The 12,713-nt window shown below is 38.4% G+C and overlaps 1 protein-coding gene across 1 annotated transcript in view; it reads left to right on the forward strand.

Annotated features, from left to right (window-relative positions):
• The first annotated feature begins 1,337 nt into the window (after positions 1–1,337).
• The window catches only part of LOC139940736 (fibroblast growth factor receptor-like 1), a 48,390-nt gene continuing 37,014 nt past the window's right edge, over positions 1,338–12,713 (forward strand). Inside the window, exons 1-2 of the mRNA XM_071937104.1 lie at positions 1,338–1,810; positions 8,916–9,085. Coding sequence (XP_071793205.1) covers positions 9,007–9,085 — 79 coding nt within the window. The 5' untranslated portion in view covers positions 1,338–1,810; positions 8,916–9,006. The remainder of the gene's footprint in view (positions 1,811–8,915; positions 9,086–12,713) is intronic.

Below are 12,713 nucleotides of genomic sequence, written 5' to 3' on the forward strand. Positions count from 1 at the left end.
AAATCATAGAGATACGAACCATTGAGGTATATGAAAGAGTCGATAGACATCAGGGGTTACCCTTAACAGTTTTAGCGACCATCCAGCATGACCAGTAAGCTTGTCATTGTTCATTATTTAAACTAATACAGGGATGCTTTTCAAATCTGAACTAGCCAGCCGAATCACTTGGAGAGACTTCTGACTGGGCATGGTCCTCGTATTTTTAAACTGGCATGCTAGCGGACCACTGCCAAGGAAAAATGCTGGTACGGATACTGATGATGATCAACACATTTCAAAATACTCTCTTAATGTAAAAGAGTGACAATGCCACTCTTTACATTTTGAATTGTCCCTCATATGGCTCTTGAAAAAGAGTGGTGGTAATTTCAGTCTTTAAGAGGGATTTCACTCCAGGACAGAGTGAAAAATCACTCAAAAAGATGCAAACTTCAATCTGAAAGAGTGGAAGACCACTCGATAAGAGTTGACACTCATATGGCTCTTTGAAGAGTGCCTTCACACTTTTGCATTTAGAGAGAAACTTTTAAGAAGATGAAACATTACAGGGCTGGCCAACCTAAACAAAATCTGAAAATTATGCTGTAGGCCCTATTCAAAAGTAAAATGTGGAATCAGAACATTTAACTGAACACTGGATTTAAAGACATGTCAATTCAGATTAACCAACATGGTTTTTACAAGCATGCTTTGAAGCGAATGGTGCACCCTGAACCACATGGATTAAACCCTTTCAAAAGTTCAAAAACCTAGCTGGATTTTCAAGTTCCAGTTTTTTCCCCTTTTTTATTGAGGGGGGGGGGGGAGATGGAGTAAAGGATGTTTTCACATAGTTGGATTACTGAGGGTAAACATTGTCATCAGGGCCAGTGTAAGGGACTTGCAAATGTGGGTATTATAAGGGGGCCATTAGGGGAGGGGTTATGGGGATGTGGACGTGTGAAATTCAGCAGCTTGGGAGGTGCTCCTCTTTTGCCGGCAATACACTCTCCCCGTACTTGAAGAATGGCCGATCAATACGCACTAATTGCCCGAAATAGATAACGCTATACCGCTACATTACTAGTGTATTGTGTCCTTGATGATCCTCATTTGCCTAAAAACTTTCCTCTCCAAACCGCAGTGTAAAGGTCCCCGGTCTACACTGCCCGCTAGCTTCAGGCAGTCCTAGCTAGCTGTGCGTGGGGCAATGCAAATTTTTGTATCGGTCGGTGATGGGAAATTGAATGGGCTAGAGTCAACACGGCCCAAGAAGTTAGGTAAACACAGTCTGTATGCGCGCGGGTTGAATGTGCATTGGTGATGGGGAGCTCACTAGCGAGTTGCATGTCGAAGCGGGAACACCACGTCTACTTCATGTCTGTCAGTTTGTGCTTTTTAGTCAGTACACTCATCTCGATAGAGGATAACCATCGATGATGATATACTGATGAATATTTCCTTGAAATGACTGTTGGAGACTATTTTGGAATCGTTATTTAACCCGTATCTCATTGTGATTGGAAACTCCAAAGTTACTGCTGCTCTGTAGATGAACAGGGATCTGTTTTCGTATTGAAGTAATACAAAACTTACCCACTAGCTGGACGGTGTATTACGTTTTGTGGAGGAACTACAAAATACATCTGCGGAGCGAGCTCCAAACTTTGTGGTGAGGGCCAATTTAAGTTTCTTTACACCCATCCTTTGTCACCAATCTGCGGCGAGTGAATATCTCCACCAACACTACTAGACTACTACTACAGAGAGAGCCACTGGCGTATTTTACCACTACCCTTTGAAGAACTAGATACCACTAAATATAACGGTAAGATAGTTTGGTAATTAACAACCCACTATATCACAATCACATGTACGTACTAAACTATCAAGTGTTTGTCTCGTCTTATTACCTTCTCTTTTACGATCTGTTTATAAAGCAATTCGTTTTATAGAATCTGAAATGATTGTGAGGTTTTGTTTAATCCGTTTTTTTATTAGCGGTTGATGTTTTATGAAGTGTTGGATGGGCTGTATAAGTAATTGTAAAACAAACACTAAATTACGATGGCCCCCATAAAAGTTGGTTGACGGAGTGGGATATGCGAGTGATGGATTTATGGCCCTGGCACACGACCGACCGAGAGACGGTTATAGCCGGCCCTTGTGGCGAGTCGGACCATAAAGTAAAGGACCAAGCCATGAATGAACAAGAGCGAGGGTTTGGGGTCAGATTTGGCCATCGACAGCAACTAGTTGTGGTAGGGATACCATGGCATGCTTTTCGTCACAATATTGCCCTGCCTGCCTGCCCTTGTTTATAGATAACATTTAGAGAAAACATTTACAGGGCATGTAACTTCTCAGCTGATGATGATAATTGTGATGATTTCATTGTTTGTTTGGGTATATTGTTTGTTTGTTTGTTTGTTTGTTTGTTGGTTGTTTGTTTGTTTGTTTCTTTGCTTTTGCTTGAAATCACTATCACAATTCTGTTTGTTTTTGCCGTTTCCTTGTTTTTGAATTTCATTGAACTACTTAATAAATAAATATTACTTTCATTGCACTCATTCAAATAAATATTCTTTTCTAAAAACACGAAAAGACTTTTCAGTTGTTTATATACTTCGAGCCTCTAACCTCTGAGAATATCCCTCTACTAGTCTGAAACTTTTGTCAAAAGTCCCCAGAATATCATTATAAATATCTGATATTTTGTCAACAAACACCATTAAGTCAGTTGTGTTTATTTGAAATGAAAGTGTGTTTCAAACCACCTAATCAAAATTACACCAAAACCATGTTTGTATTTACGTTGGTAACTTCTTTCGGCCTTCAGCCGTGTTCTGTTTTACAACTTGCAACCAAGCTGTCCATACACATGGACCTACACATACCTTGTTCATGTACATTCAATGTGTATCAAACTCACAGTACATAATTATTGCGCATGACACAATAATAGAGAAAGGTACTTATCTAAACACAACTGCTTGGTGTCTGTATTTATAGAGTCCCATAGATTTATCGCGCATGCCTTATCGCTGCCAAACATACTCAACGATTCGATCTATTAAAAGTGTTATTGTAGTCAATAATTGAATCTGCCAATCAAAAAAACAAAATGGTTGGATGAACCGTTGGAAGATTTGTCTCTCATCAGCTAATCATATTGATTATTAGCTAATCTACCATGGGTAACCATCATTGCTTCCGCACTATAGTCCTTTCGATTCAGAGCCACCAAATAAGAAAAATCCTCCCGGTGAAAACCCGCCCCTCTGAAGGAGGGTGGATTGGGTTTTCTTTTCTCTACTAATGCGTTCATCGATTTCTATTGACATTCTTTGTAAGATGTGGCGCTGGAAGAGGCTGCAGGCGAGGTCACAGCGACAATCAAAAGTTGTTAAAGATCTAACGAGTTTTTTTTCTTCACAATCGTGTCTTCTTGAATGGCAAGTAGTATGCCTGTTAATGCTGCATTCGGACTGGACATTAAAAGTATTAACTTAATTGTCAAGTTTTGTGTGAACAGAGGTCCCACTCATAAACTGTTTATATCATTAGCACAAACTTTGCAATTTTTTTTGAGGGCCGAGTGAAGAAAGGCAAAGGAAAGTTTAGGCATGAATTTTTCTTGATCAGCTGATTTCCTCTTTTGCTTTTCAAAACAGTGCCATAGAAAACACTACAAAAGTTAAGTGTGATCGGGCAGTTCCTCTGATGCAAAAAGAAAGTTGCATGTTTAAAAGTGGCAATCAAAAAGCAAATAACATGTGTTAAATTAGTTTATTATGTAGGCCTACACATTGAAATGTGCTCGTTTATTTAAACAATGTTTATGAAGATTCCACGAAAAGGAAGTGCCGCAAAGGTTTTCCCGCGCAAAAAAATAGTAGCGTCGCCAATAAACCAAATTAGCAAGCGGAAGACGATTACCGTCTGGTTATTTTACACCAAGGCAGTGTTATAAACTGTGACATCCGGACAACGCGGCGGAAAAACCATCGGAATTAAAAACGCAATGGCTGCGTCTCTCACATGGCATGCTTGGTGCCAATTGCAATTTCGCGCACCAGTTCGTCGTGATACCGACATGTGTTTTACAAGAAACCATGGAGGTACATGGTAGTGTACAGCTGCACACACCGGGTAGTGAGATCTTAAAGGCACTGGACACTTTTGGAGATCTTAAAGGCACTGGACACTTTTGATAATTTCTCAAAGCAAAGCTTATAGCTTAAAAACTTACTTGATGTTACGAGCAATGGAGAGCTGTTTGTTTGTCTATAAACATTGTGAGAAACGGCTTCCTCTGAAGTATAGTTTTTGAGAAAGAGGTAATTTTGCACTCATAAGCCTTCAGGCCTCCTGAATCCTTTTTAATATCTCAATCGTTCTTTCGTTACTCTCTTTTACTTCGATGACCAATTGAGCTCAAATTTTCACCGATTGGTTATTGTTTTTGCATAATATGTTGTGATACGTGAGCGTACTGGTCTTTGACAATTGCCAAGGGTGTCCAGTGCCTATTCTTCCCCCATGCTATAAGAGACTCCTTATCGTTACAAAGATTTCCAAGAATTTTAAGCCTTCTTGTATAGTCTCGGGTTCGTGCTGCGTTTACGTCTGATCAGGCATTCAAGGATACATCTGATCATCGATAATGCAACTAGAAAGGGGTTGCAATTTAACTTTTAGTTGATATGACATGAATGGAGGTTTCTACGTAAGCTTTTTTATATGAGCTTCCAAAAGTCATTTTTAGTGAAAAGGTGGACCTCACTTCAAATAGAACACTTTTAAAAAGTGTTTCAAAATGTTGCTTCAGTACAACTTTAAGCAAACACCGATTAAAATATTACGTTCAATGTTCTCTCTCCGTTTACCATCTTCCAAAAATGCATTTAATCCAAATGTGGACCTCACTTCAAAAAGAAAACTTCAAAACAAAGATTACTAAAACGCTGATTGAAATATTACGTTCATATAATGTTCCCTCCCCGTTTACCATCTTCTTCAAGTACATCTTTGGGAATGTGAGTAGGCCTACAGCAACATATAGAGAGAAGGTCACCCTTTGGGATTAAACACAATTACCCAGTGCCGTCAGGGTATTCATCAGGGCTGAACGTCTGTCTTCCTTTTGGGAATAAGAAAAACACGAAGAACATTCTCAAATATCATAGTTGTGTAGAACATTTTAATAACAGGTATATCTATACATGCTGAAGTCGTGCATCCACGAATTGATGTAGGATGGAAAGTTTACCAAGGTTTTTGCGTTGGACATGCAGTGTTTTCGAAACACAGTCTGAAGGCACTGGACACGTTTGGTAATATTATTGTCAAATACTTATGCCAACATATGCATAAAATAACATACCTGTGAAATATTTTGTTCAATATTGATAATCCAATAATGGAAGTGAAAATACGCCTGTTGCATTGGTTTGTGTGCTTTCAGATGCATATATAAAAAGGCTTCAGCTGAAGTCCTTCTGCTCTGTGTTTTCCGGCGATATATAAAAAAACGCTATCCTCCTTTCGAAACGAAATTTCCAAACGTTGTTTTTAATATCTACATTTTATAATAGTATTAAAAATAGTCAAACGGTTCCAGAAACCGAATGTTTACGTTCCCTTTATATTAATATATTACGGCGTGATATCCCGATCCGTGATAATTCAAGTCAACAGTCGCCATTTTGATTTTCTACTCGCAAAATAGTAACGTCTAAAAATGAAGAAAACATACCTGCATAGTTAGTTGCATAGTGGCATGCAAACCTCCTTTTTTATTATAAAATTTCCTTTTTTATTGCTCACAGCCTTCATTCTTGTTTTGTGTGCGAAAATTTAATAGTGGCTGTTGGAAAATGGGGGTAATGACATACACACTAAAAGACCGTAGGGCTTGTATACGATTTGTTGTTATTTTAGTCTCGAGTCCGTATCAATTCAGTGAGCGCACGCTGGTGGTCGCAGAGAAGTGCGCATGAGCTCACAAATTACATCTTCAATTTCAGAAACTGGGTGAGTTAACATCTACACGATGTAATAATGCGACACGTCAGTCATCGGTGATATTAATTTATGAAGTTTAAAGGCAGTGGACACTATTGGTAATCACTCAAAATAGTTGTTAGCATAGAGACTTACTTGGTAACGAGCAATGGAGAGCTGTTGATACAGTATAAAACATTGTGAGAAACGGCCTCTTAAGTGGCACAGTTTTTTAATTTTTATTTTATTTTATAGAAAGAGGCAATATCCCACTCAAATAATGTAAAAGACTTCAGCTGAAGCCTTTTATCGTGCTATATAGCACACACATGTTGTTCAACAAGGGTGTTTCTTCTTTCAATGTTCTCTTGTAAATTCAATGACCAATATGAGCCCATATTTTCACAGGTTTGTTATTGTATGCATATATTTGGGTTACACCAAGTGAGAATACTGGTCTTTGACAATTACCAAGGGTGTACAGTGCCTTTAAACAGACACGTGGCGTTTTTGTGTGCTGCCTTTCCCGCCCAAAACACGTCAGTAACGTGATAATATAGCAGCGTTATTAGTCGTGCATGCTTGATGGAAGCACATTCAGAAACACCATAAAACAGTTTATTAAAGTGCCGTGCAGTTGCAAATGTGGGGCAAATTTCAAAAAGTTGTCAAGCAGAAATTACTGCTCAGCAATATTCTCTGTTTTATAGCACAAATTTAGTAGGGCACCAGTCACAACAGTGTAAACTGGATGTAACTTTTGGCTGGTAACATATTTCTGGACAAAATGGACGACCGTTATTTTTTTCGCTGAGCGGTGTTCTTAAACGTATTTTTTGTATATAAAAGTTTTTGGGCTTTGCAAGTTTTTGTTCTCATAGGCTATATAAAATTAAGCCCTGTTCAATTTTCAGTCCGCGAAGAAACACCGAAGATTTAAGTTGCAGTCTACCAGGACTATTTGTGTTGCTCTTTTAAAGAACTTGTTGGATTCACAGGGGTGTGTTTTGAGGGCCATTTTGTAAATCAGTTTCCGGTCGTTTGAGGCACGAAAACACCCAGTGAGGAGGGAGGATTTAAACATCAATTCACCGTACCGTTAATCGTCTCTCACCGCAACCATTGAGTACTGGTTGCCCGTTCATTGTTCACTCTTTATTTGCCCATTATCACGTTGTCGCCGAGCATCGGCTGCAAGGGTTTTCTAGATCCCCCTGTTTGTTGCTTTGCTTTCTGGACTAATTTCCATGTGAATTGGCTGGTAAGGCTGGCAAGGGGTTGTCTACAGTAGTTAAAGGGGGGTGGGGGGTGATGGTGTAATGCACACATCTACCATACCAAAAGTTTCACTCAAGTCAAGAGTGTAGACGCCAATGAAGTTGCACATTCTATGTCTAGTGGGTTTAGGCCTACAAGTGGCAGTTCGGTAACAAGATTGACAAACAAACATCATGACAGTAAAACATACCTCGCCATTTTCCCTCAGAAATTTATTTATGTTGCAGTTGTATTTATATTGAACATTACCAACTTATCCAGGACCAATAAGTTCGTGAAAATAATGTTTGCAGCTGTGTTGTGATTTGTGTGTTTCTGACATTTCTTCCAACTTCCAACCGCTCATCATGCTCTCATTGGTCTAACTATTGGGTCTTTTCGAAACCTCAACTTTCTTATCTCCGGTTTATTTTACCGTAGCGACACTATTTATAACCATGTCATATTCTGAACGGGGCTTCAAATAAGTATATAGACGTAGTTTCGAAAAAATCCATAATTACCGGATACTTCGAGAGCAAACAAGTCGCAGGCAGGCTGAGAAATTAATTAACAAACATCAGAGCGAGTTGATGAAAGGACCACGTTGTGGCTTGGTTCCCAATAGTTTAAAGCAAACTTTATGCATACGTTCTAGTACAAAATGACACGAGAAAGGGCTGTTTGAATAACATGACGCACAAGATTGCCAACATTCTTTACACACATTTTATGCAGCCTTCCTTTGAGCTCCATAATTGCTGTTGTTATACAGTCAGCAAGTTCTCCCTCGGGCATTGCAGTGTCTGGTGGTACAGAAGGAACGCCATAGCAGAGCCCGCTTGGTCATCCGATTTCAAACTCCATGCATTTCTTGGTACCATTTTCGAAGGTCGTTTAGACAACTATTTTGTACTGGGAATATTGGTAAAGAACCTGCCTCAAATGTGTCGATTATAATCTACGATTTGTGACGGCTAGAGGCCTTGACTGACATTCGAACGGAATTCATTGCTATTGTTGGTTCATTGGTGTTGAGAACTTGCGGCCACGTGGGGCCCGTAAATCCAACGTGTTTCTTTAACGGTCGCGTATAACGCAAGTACATAAATCATTCCCATTGGATCCTACACACCTAACCATAGTCGGGGTGCATTTAGTAATAGACTCGACAACGCGTTAGATCACATAGCTGTGTTGTTTCATGCCAAGTGTTTCTCGCATTTGTATCCAGTCTGCTGTGGTGTTTTAAGTGCTCTCACGCTCGTCAAATGGGGTCAAGATAAATGTGATCAGAGTTCAGTCATCGTTGGCATTAAAATTAACTGGCCTGGTTGTTTTATCAGCTTTACAGTGTGTGGAAAGCCTGCAAACCTGACTGGTCTTTGTATACGGACGGCTAGGCGACAGTAAGATCGACAGGCGGAGTGACTTTGCCCCCCATTCACACACACACGTACTCTATTACAAAATGATATCTCGATTGCCAACCATTCACTGACTGGCAACCAACGTTATTATTACACTGGGGTTTGTTGTGCATGTACACAACCAAGCTACACATGTTCAACGTCTACTCGTCGTGATGTATACATTTTTTTTTGAATGCCAGATTTGTTTTTCGGTTTGAGTAATTAACATGATGCTCCATGCTTTCTCGCGTTTGACAGGTCTTCTTGAAGACTAGAGCGTGGTGTTGTAGAGAAGTACAGCTCCACAGTCACAGTGTGGTCAGTACGGCCACCCACCATCAACGTCACCATGCCGAAGCCATGGACTACAGTGCTCGGATGCTTGGCTTGTCTCGCTGTTGTTGCAGCCGTTCTTGGCGATGTACAAGGTATGTAGAATTTTTTGTCTTTGTCTTGTAAGTTTAGTCAATGTTTTTTTTTGCCCACCAAAAATTGCTCTGAAGCTGGAAATTACACACAAGGTGTACAGGAAAAGAATAAGTGTAAATGATTTAATTGGTGGTTCAAAGATGGTAAGATTAGATTTATTGTTTCCAAAAGAAGAATTAAGATTTGGAAGGGAAGTTTTTGAAGTTTTAACTGTTGTGATACTACTGATTTTGTGTATTTTTTACACAAACCAAATAAAATATGATTTGTGTAGGAAATAATTTGTATATGTTTGTGATTTAGTCTTTGTAGAACTCTTAATAAGCAGATCGTTAACACAAAACAACTACAAAAGGATTGATTGAATTTATTCAGATAAAAATACAGCAAGGACATGCCAAAAATACATATATACACAACAACAGGAAAAAAGACAATGAAGCAAGATAAACAAAAAAAGAACACAAAATAGAAATACTGCAAAAACATCCAAAGATGGCCCAAACGAGCCAATAACTTAGACTTATTTCCATTGGGGTTCTTTCACCTGTTTTCACTAATTGTTATTTTACTGATTTGTTATACATTTTGTATAAATCGAAAATATACACTCATGTGAACTTCAGCCATAACAGAATGTTAAACCCATTGGGTGATGTTATCAGACAATCCAACCCTCCCTAATCGTCCTTTATCGTTGAATAATGAGAAGTGCAAATCATATTGAGCTCTACCCAAAACAAGCAGTGAGTAAAACCTTCACTAATCACTTCAATCAACTCAGTCCAAGGAAAATTATAATGTCAAGTAATAATAGTCTCTCATGGGACCTCCCATACACTCCCTTCAGTACCCCCAGCCGGTTTATATGGCAAGTGAATGTGGTCCCCCAAGTGAACAATAACATGAATAGAGCTCATTAGCCAGCCCCAAAAGGACAAAAAATGCCTTTGACAAAAGAGGTGGTAGGGTCCTTTTGTGTGTACAAAATGGCCTGCAATGGCTCACACAGCATGGGCGACTAGCCATTTAGCTGGCATGACTACCCTGACAAAAAAAAAAAGCCCAACGTTAGGGCCTCTGCTGTGTTTAATTTATGATGTTTACTCAGTCAGGCCCATGTTGGTGGACTTTGTTTTCAACCCAAACACATGGACCCGACCAGTTGATATTATAATAATAATAATTATGGATGTTAGGGAACCTAGTGCTTGAGAGAAATGTACACAGATAGTTAAAAAAATTACTGCTGAAGTGCAGTGCACTAGATGATAAAGAATCATCATTGAAAATGTATGATTATTTTTTGTAAAACCTTCAGGTCTGATATTAAATAATATCACAAAGTCATCCACATAAATAACAGCAGATTCCCTTAAAGACACTGGACACTTTTGGTAATTGTCAAAGACCAGTCTTCTCACTTGGTGTATCTCAACATATGCATAAAATAACAAACCTGTTAAAAAAAATTGAGCTCAATATTGGTTGTCGAAGTTGCGAGATATAAAATATTAAAAAAAAACGACATTGTGTACTTTTAGATGGTGATTTCGAGACATCAAATTCTAAATCTGAAAGAAAGAAAAAAAATTCAACAAAATAAATGTAAGTCTCTATATGGCAAGCAATCATCATTAAACAATGGTTTCAAATCTTCAAACAAAGCATGTTATTTTCTCCCTTGATTAAAATGCTGTATCCATTTAAAAGAAGAATACTTTGGTCAAGGTTATTCTATTATTGGAAAAGAATTCTATTTTATTTGATTACAACACATGCCCCCTTTGTAGTTGACCCTTCCCTTTCACTAAGTTAGGGGCTAGAAATTATTATAGAAATTCTTAGAACCTTGACTTTAAATTACGTTCTGAAAAGGAAAAGTCTCTTTTTTAGTTTGAGGATGGAGAGGTTGTGATTGAGATTGTCTAACCTAGTCCATCTGGCTCAAGTTCTTGTGTTGGAGAGTGGGTTCATTTGGTTAAAAACAAATTTATACTTTGCCTTTAAACAACACATTTGAGCATAATTGCTTCATCCTTGGGATGGGACACTGTAGTGTAAAGCTGCTGGTTTTGAAATGCACCTTAGAAGAAACCAGGACATTTATCCCAAAGATAGGTTGGCTGCAGATCACACCACGGCACCATTACAAGACTTTGTATAAATTGGTCCACAACATAGCTCTGTAACTTTGGAACACTTAGGGGATAAAGCATTTATACAAAATGTGTCACAAAATAAGGAACCATTTCGTTGTGTCAGTGGAGAATCTAGAATAAACACCTATGTATGGCACGAGTTTAACATTTTAACAATTATCTTATATCGCTGAAAATAGCCCCAGCTATATGCTGACGTTTTTGCACAGAGTGCGCTTTTGATTGCACTGACGCGATGATTTTCAATTAGGCTAAAAAAAAAAAACGCTTAGCAACCATACAAGGGTTAATTGGACAGTAGGATTCTGTTACATCAATGGATCAGAACTTGAGGTTTTATGTCCTTGCGTTAAGAATACAAAATCGGACTTTTTTGGTAATATGAGACAAGAATTACAATGCAGCACCGAGGACCTGCTAATTGAATGTCATAATTTGAGGGAAGGGTACGAAACAGCGTCCTCCCTTAACAATAACAGTGTACCACCTTGGAGCCTGGCTGCTAATTCTTCAGGTATCTGACAATTTTTGTCTCGTCCTGTTTTGTTAGATCATTGATTCAGTTGTCTCCATCCTGTGACAAAAATCAGTCAAGTTGTGTAATCAGTTAGAAGTGTGCTATTCAACAAGTAACAGCAAAGAAGACATTATAGTAAACTTGCAGGTACAAACATGTAATAATTCTCTTTTGAGGGAGCAGAGTGTACTGTTCAAAACGTTGAGACTAAATCAGCTCTTCTCAGAGCCAACACTCCCTCAAAAGATAATTATTACATGGTTTACCCACAAGTTAACTATTATTTATAGTTTATTCTTATCCTTCACACCATGCAAAGCTTCAAACACCACTTAAATAACAGCAAATTTGTTAATTCTGGTGTCAAGTTCACACCAGAATTTATCAAATTTTTGCATCGTGTAGCTTAATTCAAACTTAAAATATTGCTGAATTGTTTTTTTTTATCGAATAGCTCACTTCTAGAAATGTTTTTATGGTTTGAGTGATTTTCATAACAGGATAGAGACAACCGAAATCACTTGGTTTCAAGTCGAAGGGGTCTTTGATTTACAAGGCCCGTAAAGGTGTTTATATGAGAAGCTTAGACATGAATCACGTTATGTTTACAAGTAAACATACAGCAGGGTCATGGCAAAGGGATTGTCACTGTGTTGATCATTTCTCTCTGGGCGATAAATCAACACTAGCGTCAGCATCAACAGTACAAAGAAATTATTATGAAAGCTTTAGAAAAATATTTCCCCCCCCTTCATTTGATTTGTGGCATTCCTGGATTTTTTTATATTTTTTTATAGGTGCTGTGGAAAAAACACTTCAATGGTTAAGGTCGTGAAGTGCATTCGAGTTTGTGTTTCCTGTGTACACAGAAAGAACTAACCTAGAAACAACATTGACCTTAATTTAGAAAAATGTATTCAATAAATTCAATAGACTCATTAAAATCTC

This window comes from Asterias amurensis, chromosome 8, assembly GCF_032118995.1.
Source record: "Asterias amurensis chromosome 8, ASM3211899v1".
Lineage (NCBI taxonomy): Eukaryota > Metazoa > Echinodermata > Asteroidea > Forcipulatida > Asteriidae > Asterias > Asterias amurensis.